This window comes from Callospermophilus lateralis, chromosome X, assembly GCF_048772815.1.
Source record: "Callospermophilus lateralis isolate mCalLat2 chromosome X, mCalLat2.hap1, whole genome shotgun sequence".
Classification (NCBI taxonomy): domain Eukaryota; kingdom Metazoa; phylum Chordata; class Mammalia; order Rodentia; family Sciuridae; genus Callospermophilus; species Callospermophilus lateralis.
The window spans coordinates 125143341-125165698 of NC_135325.1; the positions used below are offsets into that span (position 1 = coordinate 125143341).

Below are 22358 nucleotides of genomic sequence, written 5' to 3' on the forward strand. Positions count from 1 at the left end.
AACCTCAGAGACTTAGTAAGACCCTGCCTCAAGATAAAATTAAAAAGGGTTGGGGATATGGCTCAGTGGTAGGAAGCTTGCCTAGAATACACAAGGTGCTGGGTTCAATCCACAGTACACCCCACCCAAAGAGCACTGTCATAGTTTCTTTTCCTGGAGGCTCATACCACCCTGTACACAGAGCAAAGTGCCTGGTGGTTTTTTTGTATTGTAGTAAAATAGACCACTTAGGCAGACAGTCCAGTGACACAAAACTCATTCTCTTCACTGTGCAAGCATCTGCACCATCCCTCTCCAGACTGGGTTCATCTTACCAAACTGAAACTCTAGTGCCCCTTCCCCCAGCCCCTGGCACCCACTATTCTACTATCAGTCTCTGTGATTTTGGCTATTTTAGGGACTTCCTAGGAAAGCAGAGTCAGGCAGTATCTGTCCTTTTGTGCCTGGCTCTTTTTGCTGAGCCTCATGTCTTCAAGGGGCATGTGCATTGTGAAGTGTCAGAATCCCCTTCCTTTTTAAGGCTGAATGATATTCCATTGTATGAATACACACAGTGTGTTTGTCCATTGATGTATCCCTGGACACCGTAATGCTGCTGTGAATGTGACTGCCCGAGTATCTGTTCAAGTCTCTGCTTTCACTTCTTTTAGGGATGTCCCTAGAAGTAGCACTGCTGGAGGCTGTGGTAATTCGATGTTTAATTTTTTCAGGAACTGCCATACGGCTTTACACAGTGACTGCATCATTTAACATTCTATGGTGGGGCTTTCTTTTTTTATGATGGGACTTATTTTAACTGAAGAATTCGGGGCCTCCTCAGAGCCTCTGAAGGCAGACAAATGCATGGTCTCAAGCTTGGCTGGGCATTAGATATCCTTGGGGATAGCTTCCCACCCTACCCCTTCAGGATGGGCAGCTCTGGGCCCAGGATCCTGTATTTTTAAAGTTCTCCAAAGATGGGAGGGGCCTATGCAGGGCTGGCATGGACTGTTCTAGATAAGACTGAAGTGCTTGGCCATCCATTAGATGTTTACCTACCCAAAAGCAGGGGTGGAATTGGGTAATGTCCCTGTCTCTGTCACCTCCAGGAATCTAGACTTAGGTTTCTCTGGATTCCAGAATCTTGCTTGGCTGGACCCTTGGTAGCAGGGACTCTGGAGTCTGTGCATGTGTCTTGGTACTGGGTGTGCAGGGCCCCTGTAGGGTGGCTGGCCATCCCCTAGTGGATCTGCCAGGTGCCCTTGTTGTGCTTGCAGGTCCCCAAGGGACTGCCTTGCAGGGGCAGAGCTTTAGGTAGGTGGGTGTGTGTGTGTGTGAGTGGGGTGGGGGCACTATGGTGGCAGTTGACCCTTTTCTGTTGTTATTGTTTTTGCCCAAAGCTGTTCCCTGCTCAAGAGCCACTTGGCATGTGCACAGATTGTACCAGGAACGGGGGAGGAAGGAACGGAGCAGCAGGGGGCGGGGGAGCCTGTCCCTTTAAATCTGTTTTCTCGGTTTTATTTCCTTCTCTTCTCCCATCCTCCTCCCTCCACCAGTGCAAGTGGTGGGGCTGTGAGGGCCCAGAAGCTGCAGTGACGGTGCCTCTGAAATATTAATGAGGCTGTTCTCTGCCTGGCTCCTTCCCTCCCCCCTCCTGGGCTGCATGCAGGCCTCGTCCTTGGAACCCTCCTTGCCCCTCCCTGGTGGTCACCAAGGTGCAGCAGGCAGAGGGGAGGGGATGGGGTGGGCAGGAGGGAGGGGGCCTTTGGAGGGGAGGGGAGGTCAAGGGTTAAAGGAGTTTCCCTTGGGGTACACAGGCCAAGTCTGTACCTGTCCTGACCATACCAGGTCCAGGAGAAGGCAAGGCAGTTACTAGTCAGGGTCCCCTCCTCCCACACCTTCTCTCCAGTTGCTCCCTACCTGGTTTCCAAAGCCCACTCCAGTCTGCAGGTGTGCTGCTGAGCCAGGCAGTGGGGAGGCCCTGGATGTGTGACTATGGGGCCTGGGGCTTGGCATCTAGCTGTCCCTCGGGCTTGCTCTTTCTCTCTCTATTCCATGGGGCCAGGTTCACATTAGAGGTGCCTGGAGGTGGAGAGAAGCTGGGACTGTTATTTCAAGGAATCCCCGTGTGAGTCACACAGCTGAGTGATGGGCACTTCTGGAAGGCAAGGCTTACTTGGTGGGTCTGCAGGCAGATGCTGATGGGCACTTAAGGAGGGCTTGTGGTAGAGGGCATGTGCCTGGCAGGCTCCTAGGCCTTCATCTCTTGCCTGTGAACCTGCTCTGCTTCTGCTTCCTTCACATCTCAGGGCCATGTTGTTCTGGGCCTGGCTCTGGCATCAGGACAGTGGAAAGCCCCAGGTAGCAGAATCTGACCATTTACCTCAGGCATCCTCCCTGTGGACTAGTGCAGGGGTGGGATGTTCTTGTTGGTGAGGACCCAGTGACTGCAGAGCAATCTGGGGCTGGGACTTCCTGGCTTCTAGCTCATGCTGGTGACTAGCTCCTCGACCCCAGGGGAGGCAGCAGCTTTTGGTGGCAAATGCCCATTATGGGCATGGGGATACATGCCCACATGAACTTGGCTGGTGCCAAGCAGGGCTGGCCCTGGGGCTGTTTCCAGACTTGAGAATGGGATGAATTCTAATGCATTTTTGAGCTCTGACTTGGGGATGGTGGTGGACTTCCTCCCACCATTCACTGTCCCCTCTGAAGGTGAGGCCAGACACCCCACACAGAGCAGGTGGTCAAGGAAGTACAGCCTGGGTCTGCTGGAAAAGTTGCTTAGGGTGTCATCAGGGTGTCCCATCCTGGGTGGCTGTGACTCACTTCAGGTCACATGGAAGGCACAGCCAACCAGGAACCTGAAGTTTGGCATCTGTGACCCTCAGGCAGCCTCAGTTTCCCTGTGTGCTCTGGGTATCTATGTGTCTTCTATGAGAGCTGTATGTAGGCATTGGCAGGTGCTGGGATCCCATGGACACTGGCAGCTCAAAACTCCATGTTGAGAGTGAGATCACAAGAGGGGAGGCTGGGGACAAAGGTGTCCCTCACTTGGAAACTTTACAGCTCCCTGGAGGGCAGCCCAGGACCTTAGGGGAGTCTAAGGGGATTAAATCAGAGGAACTAGGAGGTTCCCCAAAGCCTCATAAGAGATGGTCAGAGAAAGACATCACAGGGAGGGACCCCAGGGTTTTGGGTTAGGCATGTGCACTGTTTTGCCCTGAGGGGGAGGTGAAGGTGTCTGGGCCCCATGAGGGAAGATTGTAGAATGCATTTAGGTGATGGGTCTGGACTTAGGTTACATCCTTCAACAATCCTCTGAGATAGCAACCTGTTGATAGTCACATAGTGAGGGTGAGGTAGGCTAGGGAACCCACACCATGATGTCACTCCACCCCATGATGCTGGCCAATTTGTGCCAGGATGGAGCAAGTGCCGGAAGGTCCCAGTGCCCCTCTGTGGAAGTTCTCAATTCAATTAAGCCAATTAAGGTCTGAAAGATGAAAGAGCCCAGAAATGGTACGTTCCCTGCCCTTTTGGTGCCTACAGGCCGTTCTCGGCAACCAGCCCAGGCCGGAAACTCTGTCAGGTCTGCAGAACTGATAGGCCTGGTCACTTCTGTTCTTGGCCATTTCAGTGATGTCTGTTGTCCTTATTCAAACTGACGGAGGCCATTTCTCAGGTTTACAGAGACCTAGAGAAAGAAGAATATATGCTGTTTGCTCTCTATGGTAGTCAACAGTTACTCAAACATGGACCTCACCTTGACTGATGGCTCCTAGCCCATGGCCTATTAAGTTCATAAAGACAAGGTGGGTAAATGTGAGTGCCCATCCCAATCTGCCTTACCCCCATTCACTCATTCCTCCAGCCCTGTCCCCAGCTACTGACCACACAGTAGACTTCCTGCCGACTCAATAACCACCCATCTCAAAGAGCTAATGACTTGGAAAGTGGGAGAAACAGAGTCACCAAGTATTGGTGCCAAGCAGAGCAAAATAGGAATGGCCATGGGATTCTAAACTCTGCAGTAATCAATTTTGGCTGGAGTATTAATTGGCAGAGATGTTTTGGAGAATGTTCCACCGGAATTGTGAGTAAAAAAAAAAAAAAAAATCATTGGAGGTCAGTAGGTGGGGATGGGAGAGAAAGGTGTGTGCCCAAGTCTCAGAGCGGTACAACTGTGGCAGAGTGAGCAGTGGCCATAGGTAAGCCAAAGTGGGGCACAGTGAACAAGGACGTGGGGGCAGGAAAGGATTCAGAGGTGCTTTGAAGGAAGTAGGCCCTTTGCTTGATGGAACTGGGGAAATGAAATAGGGAGCATGGCAGGACCAACGTGTTTTGTTCTAGAATGATGGTGCCTGAACAGGGGAAGATGGTGACTCAGAGCAGCATGGTGACCAGTTGCCTGATAGGGCAGAATGTCTCTGGCTGCAGTGAGGTGGGGGGGGGAGACACAGCTTGACCTCACCAGAAGCTCTGGCCTTGCCTCTCTGTTTGGTGTCCTTACCGTGAATCACCACTGGCCTAGTCAGCCACAATGATGATAGTACACCAGTCAGGAGCTTCTCAAGGACCTGGTGTGGCTCTGCCTGGGCCACTACTGCTGGTTAATTGAGGGCATGACCACACTGGGCAGCAGGAGCAGGGAGTGGAAGGATAGACCTAGCCTGGTCAGAGGAGGGAGAAGTACAAGACTGAGTAAAGGCCCCATACCTGGGTAACTGTGCCTGTGGCCTGCAGGTGCTTGCTCTGAAGAACAGGAATTTCTGTTGGGCTCATGCACTACCCAAGAGCCCACACACTCAATATACCATTCACTCTGTCCCCTGCCCCATGTCCTGTAGGTACTCTACAACCCCCTCTACTCCTCCAAGTGGGTGAAGAGGCTGAAAAAATGAATGCGCTCCAAAGGAACAAAATCATCCATCTTTCCTTTTAGAAACTGCCCAAGTAGTGTCCCTAGGCAGCTCAGCTGGGGACATTGGCTGGAGCCTCCAATACACATGGGCCCTATTGTTTGGGTCTCTCACAGCAGCCCTTCCTGCCTGGGGCCTAGGAAGCTAGCTCGCAGGGGTTTTGTATTGGTGTAAGCCAGTGCCTATGTGGATGAACCAGACCTGTCTATTCCTCAGTCTAGCAGCCAGCAGGCTGGAGGTGGCAGGGGTGGGGAACAGCCCAAACCTTACAGATGCTGTGTACTAAGGTTGCATGGGGCACCTGGAGCTCAGCTCAGAGAAGGGAGAGGAGAAGGCACACCTGGCAGACAGAGGCATTGTCCTAAGCCAAGGTTCCAGGGCAGGGGTAGGTGGAGGCAACCTGAAGACAAGGAGTGCAGGTATCAGTTGAAAGCAGCCATTGCTGCCTTGAGCTGTAAGAGGCAGCAGATCCAGCTTCCTCTGGCACAGCAATTTCCCTTGGTCAACCCTAGTTTCTTTCACTGAGAAAAAGGAGAGTGGTTAGTGCCACCACCTCCTAGATGGCTGGGGGTGTTCACAGGGCACCCCCGGAAAGAGCCCACCAGGGGCTGCCTAGCTTCCTGTACTCACATTGCTTGCCCTGGATATTCTTGAGCTCAGGGCTCACCTCCGCTGCTCAGTCAAGCAGAGGGCCTCAGCCCCTCCCACCACCCTTCCACCTCTCCTCTTTCTTTTGCCTCTTTCCAATTTTTTCTCCCACATGTCCCTTCCTGAAACCCTGTGGCTCTTGAGCCTGACCTTATCTCTGTCACCCTGCTTGTTATGTGCCTACAATACAGAGAAGGAATTAGCTTAGTCTTGTATACCCTCTGCCCCCACTTACACATGCCCTTGCTGGGCACACATAGATGCTCAGTAAATATTTGTCAGATGATTGGCTGGAGGAATGGGTGGGAAAGAGGTGTGTGGGAGAGGGGGAGGATGGTGCAGGCATGTGTCCGTCATGTTCCCACATCATCCGGAACTGAAGGCTTCTCCTCATGGCAAGTGTCTAGAAAGTTAACACCAGGTGTCCAAACCTTTCAGTTGGGGATCACTTGGGATAGGCATTTTCTGAAGCGGATCCCCTGACCTGTGGTTTCTTTTGGATTTCTCTTGTACGGGCTGGGGGCACATGTTGGAATAGCTCATTGTTTCCCAGAAACTCTTCTTCTCCCATGAGGGCTGTGGTACATCACATAGGGGCTAGTAGGATCATAGGATTGTAGGATGGAGCCTGCTGGGCTCTAAGAGGCAGGAGCTGTCCTGAGAGCAAAGGCCATGAACTTGCCCCACTCCCTTGCCTTCTCAAGGGCCTTTTTGCCTGTTTTTCAGGGGTCTGTCATCCTGGGTGGTTCTAGATCAGAAAACTGGAGCTTCCCCAAAGGTGAGGTCTGGCCCAACTGAACCTTGTCACCGGCGGGGGCTCTGCTGATGGCAAGGCTGAGGCCATGTGCACTGGACTAGTTCAGTTCCAGGAGGATGTATCACATGACCTTGGGGGATGTGCCCTCTTATGTGCAGGCTTCTAGGAAGAAGATATAGGAAAAGTGAAGTCAGGGAGGGCTGTGACCCAGCCAAGGAAGGGGGCAAGCCCAGGACAGCCCAGTGTTCTCACCAGCAGTTCCTTGGCTGAGGAGAGGGGCACTGGTGTGTAGGGGACAGTGTGAGGGATGACAGCCTCATGCTGCTCTCAAAGGGAGGAATGGTGTGCAGCCTGGCAGTGGCCTGGCTGCTCTGAGTGTGGAAGAGCCCAGCTCCTTACTGTGTCCTCAGGAGGGAAGCATGTTGGACGGGTATGGATAGCACTGTGCTGGGGGCAGGGTGTTGGCAGTCACCAGTGACCTGTGGCTGCTCTGGCCTTTTTCCCATGTGCCTTTTCCTGGTCACTTCCCCTTTACTTCCTTTGTCCCTTCCCTCTCTCTCCCCCTTCCCTTCTCCCACCCTCTCTCTCTCCTTCCCCCTCATCTCCCCTCTCTGCCTCCCTCCCTCTGGGCCTCCTCCTTTTATCCCTCCTGGCCCCCAGGTACCCTCAGGGCTACAGAAATACCTTGTGCACTAAGCCTTGACCTCGAGCCCAGCTGTCCCCGTCCATGGCTGGGCCTACTCTCAGGAGCCTTGCACAGCCCCAGGCCTGAAACTGAGTCACTGAGGCTGCACCAGAAGACCACCGGGATTTATAGCATGCCAGCTGCACCGGGCGAGTCTTAATCAGGCAAGAGCAGGGAGTGAGATGGGGGGACAGGCAAGGAGTTGACCATGGGACGCAAATAGTTTACCCATACTAGGCAGGACTGGCCACTGTCAATCCCAATGCACTGCCTCAGATGGGTTTCCAAATGGATTTGGGGACAACAACAGCTTCTGTGCCCTGGCTGGCCAGTGCTGTTGTCAGGAAGGTCCCTGACAAGAGGCACTGACACTTCTTCCATCCTTACCTGGGCAAGCCCTCCCAGCTCTGGGTGCTCACAGTGGGCAGAACTGGGGGTGGCCTGGTGGGTGGGGCCTTGCAGGGCATGAGGGTCCCTGAAGCAGCCTGGCTTATACCGAGTAAAGATTTATAGAGTATGTTCTGGAAGACTGGACCTTAGTTCTGTCTCAACCCTTGGCTTCTTCTCACCTCCTCCCCAGGTGTCCACACTAAACCACTTTCCCACCATCACCGCACCTTGCCTGGCCACTGGGACTGCAGGTGGCCACCTATTCCCATCTGTGGCTGAGCTGAGGCTACTTCTGTGAGAAGGCCTGACAGATAGAATGGGCGATATGGCCAACAGTTCCATCGAATTCCACCCCAAGCCCCAGCAGCAGCGGGAGGCCCCCCATGCGGGCGGCTTTGGGTGCACATTGGCTGAGCTGCGCACCCTCATGGAGCTCCGAGGGGCTGAGGCACTACAGAAGATCCAGGAAGCCTACGGGGATGTCAGTGGGCTTTGCAGGAGGCTGAAGACCTCACCCACAGAGGGTAAGTCTCTCTGGCTGGGTGGGGCCACAGGGGAGACTGGGGACACAGGGCCTGCTTACTCCTGAGGATTTGATCAAGGGATCCATATGCCCCTGCAGCACTTCCTAGAGGGGCTCTGTGGAGGGGAGGCCCAAGTGACCCTTGAGGAAACCAAGACCAGGACCCTGAAAGTGCCCGCCTCTTGAGCAGGAGATACCGTGCAGGAGGTGCTGTTGTTGTCCTTGAGTAACCTGAGTCCCAATGTGTGCGTGTGGCCTGACCCCCTCATCTACAACCCCATAATTAGCTCTTCTCCACCTTGTAGAGTGAAAGGGACAGATAAGAACAGTATGAGGTGTACACACACAGGCCAAGGGCCCCAAACTGCATCCCAGAAAATCCCTTCCAAGGAATGAGGCAGGGCTAGGTGGTTCCTAGTTGATAGAGGAGGAAACACAGCCCCTAACTGCATTTTGGAGGATTCCCTGTATGCTCATCTCTAATGTTCAGTTAAGGGAGCCAGAATAGGTGGGAGGGGTGTAGGGTACAAGTCTTCTGGGACTCAGGTTGCAAGCGGATTCACCCTGGGAGAGAGGAATGGCCTAAGGATGGCACAGGGCTATTGGAGTCTGGTGGGAAGGGATGGCCAAAGCTAGGGCACAGTAGGCCCATAATACTGATTGGAAGCAACAGTGGTCACAGGCAGTCCCAGAGAGGCAGTGCCACAGTGAGCCTCTAGGAAGCCTAGTGAGCATCCTCTAGAAGAGTCTGGGATAGAGACCTGACTGCCATCTTGGAACCCCACCTCCCCTTGCAGGAGGTAAAGCTCTGTCATTGCCTGTGTGGCCTTCCTCAGCCCTGCTGGGGTCTGCCACGAGGCAGGGACCACCCAGGAGCCAGGCACAGTCCCATATTCCAGGAGCTGGAGCACTTTCTGGTCCAGCTGGCACTGGGCTGGCAGGGTTGCCAGGGCTAGCCCAGCCCAATGCCAGGCCTGCTCCCCAGCCAGCACTGATTGATTTCATCAGCTGCCTGTCTCAGTGGCGGCACCTTGGCCCACCCAGTGCTGCTATCCCTGGCTGTCACCCTGGGTTCCTCCTACTTTCTGGCACCCCTGTCCCATCCATCACCAGGCGCTGCCCACTCTAGTTTATAAATCAATCCCTTGATGCATTCCCTCCTGACCATTGCCTCTACTCTGGTCTAGGCATGGCCCATCACTTTCAGCCTCCTTGCTCTGCCCTCACCCCCCCCCACTCAAACTTTAGGGCACAAATAGGATCCTGGTGCTCTGATCTCACCCTAGCTGGGCTTCAGAAAGCTCACTCTGTCTTCATGGGCCCAGGGGAAAAGCAGAGGTAGAAGGAAGGAAGTCCATAGGGCAGATGAGGAATTCCATGGTGGAGTGGCCTCCCTTGGCCACCTAGGTCTCCCTGTACCCATGGACACCCTGTCCCACCTACCGCACGCACCAGCCTGGAGCAGCATGCTATCAGGGCAGATGGCTAGGCTCTGTGCCAAAGGATCTCATTCCTTCCCTCCTCCTTGCCCACCCCCCTGAGGACTTGGGGCCTCAGAGGAGGCCAGGGTGGAGGGCCATTTAGCCACAAGGGCTCTGGCCTCTCCCAGATCAAAGGAAGCAGATGGGCTTCAGCTGGCAGCTCTTCCCTCTGCCCGTCAGGCCTTGTTAAATATTTAAAATGTCAAGGCCCCTGGGAACCTTCCTGATTCTGCCACAGAGCTCAGGAACTTGCCTGGTGTCTGAGGAGGGGGTGGGTGTAAAGAAGGGCAGGTGTGCAGGTGGGTGGCCCAGCCCCTGACATGCTTCTGAGCACCTGTGTCCCTATAGCCCCAATGGAGGGAGCCACGAGGTCTGGCTCTTCTTCCTGCAGAATGAAGTAGCCTGAGAACCAGCCCCTCCTCACAAGCTGCTCAGGCTTCAGCTGTCTGATGCTAGGAGCAGGTGTCTGTCACTCCCCTTGTCCCCTCAGCCAGGCCATGAGCCACAGGAAAGCATGAAGTTTTCAGTAGGCCTACTGGATTGGCCAAAAGTTCTCACCTAGGCTCAACTGCTCATTCCAAATCAGAGACAGTGGCCTGAGCTGTAGGAGGGGCTGGCTCCACATCAACCCCCTGGCAAGGTGGGAAGATGTGGGGGTGCCAGGAGGGGCTTTATGGGGAGGAGGGAGGCCAGATAGGTGTGTGGAATGTTGGGAGAGAGGGATTGTGACTACTGGAAATCAGCATATCAATCCAATGCCTTCTCAGTCTTTGTAGGGATCCAAGAGGCTTCCAGAACCTGTCCTGAAGAAAGCTGCTCATGTTTGTCAGAGAACCTCAGTGATAGACTTTCTAGGGGTACTTGGGCCCCATGCCCTCCCCTGTCTGGTCTCCACAGGCAGTCATGGGAAGGAGGGGGCAGATTAGCTGAGAGCCAACACGATGTGGTCCTAATCCAATTCTGATGGCATCTGGCCTCTGCTCTGGGCAGACGGCCCATCTGTGTCCATGCCAACCAGCAGGCCCCTGCCCCCATGCCCTGGACCCAGGCTGCCCTAGGGCCTGCTGGGCAGGCATGTGCTCAGAACCAGAGGGGCCTCAGCTGCCTCCACCCCCCCACCACAATGAGTATTGTGGCAGCAGCGGCAGCTGTTAGGACCCCCCAATCCCACAGGAAAGGGGCCAGTCTGAGGGCAGCTGCTGGTTTCAGGCAATGGGAGAGAATTGATGCAGTAGCAAGGGCAAATCAAGGCCAAGGGCAAGGTGGGGGAAGGGGAAGGGACCTCCAGGAAAGGGGCTCAAGGGCCCACTGCCCTTGGGGACAATCCAGGCATGTGCATCAGGACAGCAGGAGGCAGACTCACATAGTGCTTTGGGGACCTACAGGCTTCAGGGGACTTTGATCTCACTCTGGAAGCTCCAGGCCAGGAGCAGTAGAAACCCCAGGTATGTGGGAGGCTCCTGCTGCCTTCCTGGGGCATCTCTCATAGTTCCTATAGGTAAAGAAGATAAGGCCCAGTCCAGAGTGATGGACATGTCCCTCAGCTAAATCCCTGGCCTCAGTCCCCTACCCTATCCAGTCCCCTACCCTGGCACCACAGAAGCTGAGGTCTGGATTTTCTCCCAGACGTCCTACTGGAGAAGCTGCAAGCCTTCTGAAAGAGGCCTTTGGCCCTGGCAGAAATCGGAGCCACCAGCTGGGCCCAGGCACCATGAGGCCATGAGAAGAAAGGCAGGGACAGCTGTGGCCCTTCTGAGTGGGAAGGACACTGTGTGGCCATTGCCTAGCTGGGTGGACGTGCCAAGGCTGTGTAGGCTGCGGCTTTTGCTCTTGTTGGCCCTTCCATCTCGAATGGGCCTCACCCTGCCCCTTTGCAGAAACCCCATCATCAGCACTTCTTGTTCTCGAGTCATCTGGGGCTGAGCCTTCCCAAGCTCACTGCCCAGTGAGGGCCCCATGGACCGGATGGCCCTTCTGCTCACCTCCTGTCCATGCAGCAGGTGGCAGGAGTTAGCGCCAGCCACTCTGGGCCAGGAGCCATAAGCTGCTGTCTGTCCACCAGGTGTCAGTGTGGGGTTGGGCACTTTGGGGGTGCAGCACTGAGGATTTGTGGGAACTCAAGGAGGGGCTGGATCAGCCTGGACTGAGAATCCTGAGGGCTAAAGGCAGGGGGTTGAATCATCTTACCTGCCTACCTCTGAATAGGTGTATAGGCTCAGAGGCCCATGGCTTGGATGCCAAGCCTAAATGGGCCCGAGGAGATTGTGTATCCCAGCCCACAAAAACTTGCTCAGGGTGTGGAGGTAGCCTGAAGGGCTCTAGAGCCATGAGTGGAGTACCTCTGAGCCCCTGGGCCTACATCAATTAAGGAGCTTCAGCTGCTTAGGACTGAAGGGGTCCCCCACCAGAACTGGTTCCCTCCCCTCAGTATCCTTTGCCTGCTGATAATGTGCCATTATCACGAATAACTGATGATCTCCCAGCATCCCCACCTCTTGTCTTTAGGGATGATGGATGACAATTGGACTAGGAAAGGTAGCTGTCATTGTGAAGCCAAGGCCAATTGTGGGGCTCCTAAGAAAACTAACCGTGGCTCTGCCCTTAATTCAAGTCTCCATGTGTGCACACAGCCTCCCAGTTCTAGAGGAGGCAGTGGGAGTCCACGTCCTACCCCTTAACCTGGCCTTAAGGTTGGCACTACAGCCAGGCTCTGGGAGAGGTGTTATGAATGAGGCAGCTGTCTCCTTGCACACCTCATGGTCACCGTGGCACCAGGTCCTTGCTTAGCCTCTCACCATTCCTGTGTCCTGGAAGCTCAACATCTGGGAGGCTCCCTCAACCTGGCCTGGCCTGCAGTCAAGAACTCTGACTTGGAGCTGGGGTTGTGGCTCAGTGGCAGAGCAGTTGCCTGGCATATGTGAGGCACTGGGTTCGATTCTCAGCACTGCATATAAATAAATAGACAAAATAAAGGCCCATTTTTTTAAAAAAAAAAAGGAATCTCTTTAAAAAAAAAGAATTCTGACTCATGGACTCAGACCCCTTTTCATCTCCAACCTCGTCTGCCTCATTGAGACTGTGATGGGCAGGGCACCTTCCTCCCAAATGATGAGAAGCTCCCCACGCATCCCAGCCCAGGGGTCCAGGTCCCCAGGCATGGCTGAGCATATGATGCTGCCCACCATGGTGAGGTCAAGCAAGGCTTTACCACTGGGACTCTGGCTTTGCTTCTCCCCAGTCCACCCTGTCCCTCAACCTGGTTTCCTGGGTCTCTCTCTTCATAAGCCACTATTGGTCCCCCTGTCTGCACCCAAGAACTTGCTTCTCCCACTATCTCTCATATTCCCCCTCTCTGTTCCTTTCCTAAGAAACTTCTGGAAATCAGGCTTCCACTCCCTGTTTCCAGTAGCTGCTCTGTCCTCCTCAGCAGTTGTGGTTCCAGAGATTCCCATATCCCTGGGCCCTGGCTGTGCATGTGCTCCTGGTTGCCTCCATGCCCTGATCCCTTTTCAAGTTAGGCTGTGAGACCATACATTCTCTGGGACCAGCAGACCATGGGAGTAGGGTTATGGCCAAGGCCCACTGGCTTTTCTGCTCTTAGGATGTCCATGACCCAAAAGCACATTTTCATCTTATAGACCTATGTGGGGCCCAGTGACTAGTCTGCTCTGAAGAAGACAGGGAATCCATGTTTGGAGCTAGAGAGATCTTTCCTGACAGGAAGAAAGTCCTACTTCAGAAAGGGTTCTGGTAACTTCTTTGGCATCCAGTTGAAACCAGGCTAATGTCACCCACACCCCTTTGACTGGTAACCTTCCCATGAACCCACTGAAGCTATCTGGATGCTTACTTTTCCTAGGGAGCTGCTTGCTGCTCTCTTTTATTCCTGTTTCTGGGAAACCCTGGTCCATACTAGGCCCTAATGGGCCCCTCTGTGCTTTTCACTTGTTAGGCATTAACCGTCAGTTTCTTGCAAAGCCCCACTCAGAGACATTTTGGATGGAGCACAAAACAGCACAGGCGCCCCTTTACTCATGTGTGTATCAGGAGGAAGTTGTAGCCCCTCTACCTGGCCCAGCATCCCTTCCTTAGACTGGGTTTTCTCAAGCTAGCTGTGGAGAGTCACACACTCATTCCCACGTGCTTGGCCCCAAAGGTCTGCAGAAAGGCTCATGGTGCCATGTCTGCACAGTTCCTGTCTTCTACAACCATAGAGTCTAGAGGGAAAGGCAGCCCAGCCAGAGACCCCAAAAGCAGCAGGTCAGGCAGGGCCTCTTGGGGGTTCCTAGGACTAAAGCTGGCCTTCTCATCCTTTCCCTCTGTGCTTCTACTGCCCTCCTGGGACACTGTGCAGGACTGGCGGACAGCACCAATGACTTGGAGAAGCGCAGGCAGATCTATGGGCAGAACTTTATCCCTCCCAAGCAGCCCAAGACCTTCTTGCAGCTGGTGTGGGAGGCCCTGCAGGATGTGACCCTCATCATCCTGGAGGTGGCTGCCATCGTCTCCCTGGGCCTCTCCTTCTATGCACCTCCTGGAGAGGAGAGTGAAGGTGAGGGGAAGGGCTCTGGGCTGGAAGGAATGGAGGCAGGGTCCTAAGATGTCCCACCTGGGCTTGGCTCTGTAACTTCTTTTCCTCTTCCCTTCTCTCCTTGGGCAAAGCCTGCGGGAATGTATCCGGTGGGGCAGAAGATGAGGGGGAGGCTGAGGCTGGCTGGATCGAAGGGGCCGCCATCTTGCTGTCTGTCATCTGTGTGGTGCTTGTCACGGCCTTTAATGACTGGAGCAAGGAGAAGCAGTTTCGAGGCCTGCAGAGCCGCATTGAGCAGGAGCAGAAGTTCACAGTCATCCGGAATGGGCAGCTCCTCCAGGTCCCTGTGGCTGCACTGGTGGTGGGGGATATCGCTCAGGTCAAGTATGGTGAGTGTGCCAATCTTCACCCACCCCACCAAGGAAGCCTGACTCCCATTTCCAAGAAACATGGGCCACAGGACACCCCTGTATAAGCTGTCCCCAGTACACAGGTGCTTTCACCCACAGGGGGCATGAGGCAGCATGGAAAGGGAGTATTAGAGATACAATCACACCCCAAGAAGCAGACTGTCTCCACAGCCCCCCACTACTGCAGGAGGGAAATGTTGACCCTGTCCGCTGCAAGCTGGACAACATGGCTAGTTGTGGGTGGTTCCCTCCCCGACAAAGGAGGAGACTGAAAGAAGAGGGATTTCGACTCCTTTGACCACTTGGCTCATCATATCTAGAGGGACCTTCCCTGGGAGAGCCGGGAGGAGGTGGTGGGGAGAAAGGTTCCCTGGACCCACAGCCTCTGGTTCTGGCTCGGGGCGGACCTGTAGGAGACCTGCTGCCTGCCGATGGCGTGCTCATCCAGGGCAACGACCTGAAGATCGATGAGAGCTCTCTGACAGGCGAGTCGGATCATGTGCGCAAGTCAGCTGACAAAGACCCTATGCTGCTTTCAGGTAAGGGCTGCCTTCCCAACCAGCCCACTGAAGTCAGCAGATTGGAAGCCATTTGGCCCAATATCCCCATTGAAGCCATTTGCCAGACTCACCTCAAGGAGGGCGATTTCCCTAAATAGGTTTTCCAGTTAGGGGGTTTGAGGACTGCACCCATCACAAAGCCAGAGTGGGCCACTGGAGAACTGATGATGGTACCTACAGCCACAGGGCTCCAAAAGACCCTTGGTAGTCCTGAATGGGGAGGAAATTTCATGGGGATCAAAGTAGCACTTCTCCCAAATCTAGACCTTCAAGGAGATCCAAAAGAGGCAAGTGTTCCTTTTCCAGAAGGTTCTGACTTAGCCTAGCATTTATCCCAAGGGGAAATGCAGTATGAAACTGGACAGAAAGGCCAGAGCCCCCTGGTCAGAGCCCCCTGTGAATGGCTCACCCATGCTTCTGCCAAGTACCTACCCCTCTGGGCCTATGGGTTTCCTCTGAGCCAGCCGAGGATTTGGGTCAATACAGCTGTAGCAGCCTCTGAATGATGATTTCTTGCCTCTGGGATTCCTTGGGAACCCTCATGTAGGCACTGAACATGTCTCTCACCAGGTGGTGCAAATCTCTGTCTCAGTCTCTCTGTGTTTCTGTGTTAGGCACTCATGTCATGGAAGGTTCTGGAAGAATGGTGGTAACAGCCGTTGGTGTAAACTCCCAGACAGGCATTATCTTTACCTTGCTTGGAGCTGGTGGAGAGGAGGAGGAGAAAAAAGATAAGAAAGGTAAGGCAACCCTGACTTCTAGTTTCTAGTGCTGACAGGGACAGTGGGGCACTGCTCTTCTTCTTTGTCTGCCTATCAGCAGTCTCCTGCTGGCCAGTGCCAGGCTCCCAGGAGATCTAGCCCTCAAAGGATGACAGGCTATGTCCTCTCTTCTGATTTTTCTTGGCAATCCTTCTTCTAGGGTTTTGTCCCCAAAAGTCAGCAGGCCAGGGGCCCCTCCAAATCTGTGTAAGGGCAGCTTCCCTGGAATGGCTGCTTTCTGAAGGCTTTGGAATGCTCTGCCTGGACAGGAATGAGGTCAGAGGGACACAGGACTAGACTTGTTGGCTTCACTGGATGCTCTAGGAGCTTAATGACCACCCTCAGGGTGCTCAGCCCTTATACCCTTAACAGTGAATACACAATAAAATGCCAAGAATCGGGGGTCAATACAACAGTCAGGAAAATAGGGGTCATGAACTCAGAGGTGGAGGACTCTTAAGCACAGCAAAGAAGACATAGTAGAAAGGATAGGATTTGTGAAAGGACATTCAGGATCACAGGATGCTGGGATGGGATAGGGGCAGGACCAGATCGTAATGGGTGATGGCCCTTGTCCTAGGGACAGCAGTGTCAAAGGACAGATAACTTCAGAGAGCTCAGCTCCATGGTGGTCGTGACCTCCCTAGCACAGAGCTAGTCTGCTGCCCTGCAAGCGTGGCCAGAGTCTCCTTTTGTCCTCAGTCTAGGGCCTATAAGCTATGGAGCTGACCTCCATACTCCCTGACCCCCTGGATCTTGGCACTATGGATCAGGCTGTTCCCTTCTGTAACTCTGACCCACATCTTTTTATCACTCCCTTGGTTCTGGCCTGCATTCGCCCTCAGGCCTCTCCTGAAGCCCAAACCAAGTGGGGAATGGAGATTTCTAGATTGGTGCCTCCCAGCTGAGAGAAGCCACCTGGGCCCATCTACAAGTACAAAGGACCTGCACTGTGGGGAGAACTCTGCTTCCTGTGGGAAGCTCCAGCAGGAATCTGGGGCCAATGACCTGGGGAAGGGATGATTAGTCTTAGGCTGCCAGAGCCAAGAAAGCAGGTGAGACAGGTCAACATAAGGAAGAATGCTCTATCAGCCTAGTTGTGGGCCACCTCTTGAAGCTCTCTGCTCATGGAGGCAGTGACAGAGGAGCAGCATGAGCTGCAGTGGCCTGAAAGCTTTCATGGACCATCTCCTGGCCACCTGGGCCTGTGTGTCCCCATGTGGGCACCTCCCTGCTGCTACCAGGCCAGGCCTTCCCTCCACCACCTCATGTTTGCTGTACTGAGGCCCCTGTCCCTGTAAAGCTAGTTCAGAATCCTCCCCTAGTGAGAAGCCTAAGGGTGCTCAGGCAGGTAGTGAGCCCAGGCCTCATCTGGTCTGGGCTGGCCGAGGCTGGAGTCCCTAGACCTTTCTATATAGAAGAACAATTGACTCTGCCTCGTGGCCTCTTGGTCCCAGCTGATTAGCAGGGAGTCCCTTTCCACATAGGGCCACCTTCTCCCTGCTAAGGTTCTCTCCCTTGGGCTGTTGGAACATATATTTCCTAGTGTCCCCTGTGGTTCCTTTGCAGAATCCTGGCCTCTTGCTCTGTCCCTTAAATGTTGGTGTCCTTCACTGCTGGGTCCTAGGCTCTTCCTCTTTGAACATAAACAGACCCTCTCCAACCCCTACCAGGACCCTTTCTCCCACTCTCTTCAGCACCAATAGGCTGTGCAACTTAGTGGCCAGAGCTTCTTTGAGGAGGGGTACCCTGATGGGCCCCAAGGGGGAGCAGCAGCCACCATGCCCAATGTCTCCCCACTCCTTGCCTCATTGACTCCCTATGAGTCAACCCAGTCTGTTGGGTGTACTCTAAAAGTGCCCCCTGTCCACTTGCTGCCATTTGCCTTTTTAAAAAATATTTATTTTTTAGTTGTAGTTGGACACAATACCTTTATTTTGTTTATTTATTCTTATGCGATGCTGAGGATCGAACTGAGGGCCTTGCACATGCTAGGCGAGCACTCTACTGCTGAGCCACAACCCTAGCCCTGCCCTATAGTCTCTCCTTCCTTTGGGCCCTCACAACCCCAGGGCTTCCAGCAGCACCTGCCCTTGTTGTGCTGTGTTATCATCTTACTGTCATCCTATGTCTATGGGTGTCTCTTTCCCCTCCACCTCAGATATCTCCCTTACCTCTGAACTATCCTCAGCCTCCACAGGAGCCCTGGACAGAGGCCCCAATCTATGTTCCACCTCTGGATAGAAGGAGGATCTTGCCATGCTTTTTGGGGACCCCAGATCCCAATCCCCCTGCCTGGGAGCCACCTAGCACCTTGTCTGTGTCCCTGGATCCCCAATGACATGAGCTATTTTGTGGTGACTGATAGATCAAGTCCCTCCTGCCCTGGTCAGTTCCCCTCTGGATTGGGGCCAGCGTAGGTATGGCCCCCAGGATAGCCCTTCTAACTGCCACCTACCTTGTGCAACCCTCAGGTGTGGTCAGCACTGTGGGAAGGCCCTTCTCAAGACAGCAGTCCTTTTAGAAACTTCCCACTGCTCTCCTATGTGACTCAGGAATCATCCAGTCTGCCTTCAAGGCTTCACTGTATGCCTGGAGTCAAGGCCTAGTGGGAAGCCCTGGCCTGGGTTTTGTGTGGTAACCACATTCTGGGAGGTGGTGGCAGAGTGAGCCTGGAAAGTACAAGGTATGGAGAAGGTCTCTCTGTGGGCAGCATCAGGGCCACCAGCAATGGGACGCATCCTCCTCCCGCCCATCCCACGTGGTTCCAGGCTGCACTGTCTGTGCTCCAGCTCTGCCTACTGTCCTGTGCATGTCTGTTTGTCTTGGCCATATGGATGTTCTCAAGTCTCCGTGTCTGTCATTCCTCTTCCATTGTAGGAAAGCAGCAAGATGGGGCGATGGACAGTAGCCAGACCAGAGGTAATGTGTACGCAGCGCTGCTAAGGGCAGCTGAGGAGCCTGGGGTTTGGGGCTGGGTAGAGTGGGTATGTGGGAGGGGCCACCCACCAATGGAGCAAGAGCAGCACCAAGAGACCAGGTGAGTGAACTCTATGGTCCTGCCCTGGCTTGAGAATGGAGGAGCACCCCCTAGGGCTGCTCTGAGCCTCCCATCCACGGACACTTCTGGAAGCCCAGACCAACCACCTAGATGTTGGCTAGCAGACACCTGAGCTATTGGCCATTATGCACCTGAGATCTGTGCATACAGATAATCTGTGGTAGGCACCCTGGGTCCTCTGGCCAGAGAAGGAACCTGATATACAGAGAAGTTGACTTTCCCAAAGCTCTGGTCCTGGTCCTATGGGTTTCCCATGTCAGCTTCCTTCTGACTGACCCTCCAACGGGCAGAGGCCCAGCTCTCCTCTAAGCCCTGAGTCCCTAGTGGGCTCTGGCACTCTGTGGCTGGGTATGTGCCTGGCTGTGAAACACTGGAAGACGTAGCTGGATGGCAGATGGCAGCCCAAGGAGGAGAAGCAATCCAGGTCAAATCATCAGTCAGTTCTGGGTATTGGAAGTGTGACCTCAGGAAGGTTGTGGTACAAGAGATGGACCTTCTCAAGCAAGTATGGTGTCTACTCACCCAGGGACCTAGGGACTGAGACTGGATCAGATAAGCCAACTAGAGCTGAAAGGATAATTGAAGTTGGGAGAGAATTTGGGGAAGGGCTATGGGAGCATGACAGTAGTTGGGGTACAAGGATAGAAGTGGCCCAGCTGGGCAGGACTTGGCATATCCCTGAGGCTACTGAGAGGAAGGTGCTATGGTGAGTGGCCTTGGGCTAGAAGGTGGGGAGGGGGGATACAGAGGTGATGGCTGTATGCAAAGAGCCCCATTGCATGGGAGACAGAGTGATGGGGGATAAAGACAAGCAGGGAACCCCCAGTTGCTGGGTCAGTTGGCCCCTCCCTGAGGAGGAGTGAAGGTAGCAAGTAGAGTAGACATGATCACTTTGGGAATACAGCTGAAGACCCTGGAGCTCAGGGAGTGCATGAGGCCAGAGCTTGGCAGAGAGGAAAATGAGGAGCCGCGGGGTGGGGACATACCACCACCATATCAAGCACAGCAAGGGTGAGGAAGGAGGGGAAGGGGAAGGGGAGTCCTGTGCTCCAGCAGGGAGGCAGGGAGGCAGTTGGACGGTCAGAGAAAGCTTTACTACTGCAGCCCAGGGAGCATACGAGTGGGAGTAGACAGACTGAAGAGGGGTGGCTGGGATAGGAGGAGGGTCCACCAGGGCCCCTAAGCCTCCCAGTGGAGCAGGGAGGTGGCTTGTACACCAGTGAGCAGATGAGTCAACCTCGGGTTCTGGAATATTCCTTGGACCACAGACCTCTCCTCAGGTATTGAGATTTGGGGCATTCCAGGACTGGCCACCTGTCTGTGTGCCCAAGTACCTTGTTCTTGTGTCTGTCCTCCCTTTCCATGAGAGAACCATTTCTCTCTCCTACCTAGCACAGTGCTGGAGCTGTCCAGCCACCTTAGGAGGGTCTGACCTTAGGCAGCAAGATGGGGGAGGTCAATAAACTCCCTTTTGCCATGTTAAGCTCGGGATTATATAAAAGAACCCATAGTGAATTCCATTTCATTTTGTATGGTATGGCATGTCTTCCCCTGTGATAGCCCTTTGTAGCTCTTTCATCCTGGCTGTGCCCTAACCTTGGCCATGGTATTCCTCTGTGTGCAGCTAAAAAGCAGGATGGGGCAGTTGCCATGGAAATGCAGCCCCTGAAGAGCGCAGAGGGTGGGGAGATGGAGGAGCGAGAGAAGAAGAAAGCCAATGTGCCCAAGAAGGAGAAGTCAGTTCTACAGGGGAAGCTCACAAAACTGGCTGTTCAGATTGGAAAAGCAGGTAGGGATAGCCAGAGGTGGCAGGCCAGGGGCCACCAATCATGCATAAGGGACTCTGGGATCCTGGAGATGGAATCATGACATGTAGAGTCAGGATGAAGAGATATTGCAGGTGGTATGGGCCAGGCAGCCAGAGGCCAGCTAGAGCCATCAGGGTCTGGCCCAACTTTCCCCAGTAAGCATGGATTCCAAACCCTTCCCTAAGGCCCAAATCACAAGCTGACCTGTTACCCAGCATGCTCTATCCATGGCATGGTCAAAAGGCAGCCAGCAGTATTGAGGGCCTACTGGCTGGAACTCTTAACTTCTGAGGGTGGGCCAAACCTAGCCAGTCCCTACAGCTGTGCCTCTCATGCCATTGGACATAGGCTCTCTGTTCTCCTTTCCACATGTCTTAGGGGACTTGACCAAAGAACATCTCAAGCTCTTATGCAAACAGGCCTTTCTCTGCCCCCACTGAGCCATCCCCCCAGCTGTTTATCTCAAAACTCAAACCAAATCTGCTTTGAGCTGGCCACAGCCACAGTGTCCCTTACCTCTTCTTCCCTCTTTCTCTCTCCTTCTCAACTATGGTGGCCCTCTTCCCCACCAACCCTCTGTGGCCTCCATCATGACCGGACAGGGCTGGTGATGTCTGCCATCACTGTCATCATCCTGGTCCTCTACTTTGTGATTGAGACCTTCGTTGTGGATGGCCGGGTGTGGCTGGCAGAGTGCACGCCCGTCTATGTGCAGTACTTCGTGAAATTCTTCATCATCGGTGTCACTGTGTTGGTTGTGGCTGTCCCTGAGGGCCTGCCTCTTGCTGTCACCATCTCCTTGGCTTACTCTGTCAAGGTAATAATAGTGTTTACAGTTGTGGGCTTTCAGGAAGCACCTGGGCTGCATTGAGGACTAGGGGAGGTTGGGTACACCTTGGGGAGGAGGGAAGGCATTGAGTGGGGACCAAGGGGCATCTTTGCAGATCTGTTGATACAGAGAGACTTGCTGTATTCATGGGCGTTCCCCACCTGGATTCCTGGGCACAATGAGATAAGCCAGAGAGTAAGTGGGTGGTGAAGTAGACCTGAGGGTTAGCATCTCTGGGACACAAAAATAGAGAGGCCAGAAGGGTTAGGAAGTGAAGATACCAGTATTGTTTGTGGAGATGGGAACAGGGAGGCGCTGGGACATGAGAAGACTATGGGCAGAGCATGCGAGAGTCAGGATGGCATCAGGGAACCTCAGGGCCAGTGGGTAACCTGAGAGGGGCCTCTGAGAAGATGAGCTCTGAGGAGAGTGACTGCCTGAAGTCTGACTGCTAGCTCTTTGATGAGAGTCTTTGTCTCATAGGCCTGCTCCCTTGGTTTAGCCACCACATAGCCCAGTGCTGATCAGGGTTCCCAATGGGCTGTTAGTACCACAAGTACATCATATTTGTGTTGACTATTTCTTGTTCCCCTTAACCTGATGAGTGAACAACACAAGTGTCCCCACCCGATCTATGCCCTTTACAGAAAATGATGAAGGACAACAACCTGGTACGCCACCTGGATGCCTGTGAGACCATGGGCAATGCCACTGCCATCTGTTCAGACAAGACGGGCACGCTCACCACCAACCGGATGACTGTGGTCCAGTCCTACCTAGGAGATACCCACTACAAAGAGATTCCAGCCCCCAGTGCCCTGACCCCCAAGATCCTTGACCTCCTGGTCCATGCCATCTCCATCAACAGTGCCTACACCACCAAAATACTAGTGAGCTGGAGCAGGAGGGCAGGCTGACAGAGCTGCTGTGGGACAAGGGAAGGGGCTGGGCTGGGGTGTGGCATGAGCTATCCTGAAGACCTGACTATACCCCCTTAAGAACTTCTGAGAGGC

The 22358-nt window shown here is 54.0% G+C and overlaps 1 protein-coding gene across 9 annotated transcripts in view; it reads left to right on the forward strand.

Annotated features, from left to right (window-relative positions):
* The window catches only part of Atp2b3 (ATPase plasma membrane Ca2+ transporting 3), a 69816-nt gene that overhangs the window by 10684 nt on the left and 36774 nt on the right, over nucleotides 1–22358 (forward strand). For 5 of the 9 annotated variants that reach the window (XM_077106691.1, XM_077106683.1, XM_077106686.1 and 2 more), the window contains exons 2-11: nucleotides 6967–7155; nucleotides 7572–7905; nucleotides 13740–13937; nucleotides 14048–14305; nucleotides 14740–14865; nucleotides 15501–15626; nucleotides 18528–18569; nucleotides 20333–20497; nucleotides 21119–21333; nucleotides 21993–22235. In XM_077106691.1, coding sequence (XP_076962806.1) covers nucleotides 7698–7905; nucleotides 13740–13937; nucleotides 14048–14305; nucleotides 14740–14865; nucleotides 15501–15626; nucleotides 18528–18569; nucleotides 20333–20497; nucleotides 21119–21333; nucleotides 21993–22235 — 1581 coding nt within the window. In that variant the 5' untranslated portion in view covers nucleotides 6967–7155; nucleotides 7572–7697. The remainder of the gene's footprint in view (nucleotides 1–6966; nucleotides 7156–7571; nucleotides 7906–13739; nucleotides 13938–14047; nucleotides 14306–14739; nucleotides 14866–15500; nucleotides 15627–18527; nucleotides 18570–20332; nucleotides 20498–21118; nucleotides 21334–21992; nucleotides 22236–22358) is intronic. The other 4 variants (XM_077106685.1, XM_077106688.1, XM_077106689.1 and 1 more) reach the window with 2 other exon arrangements.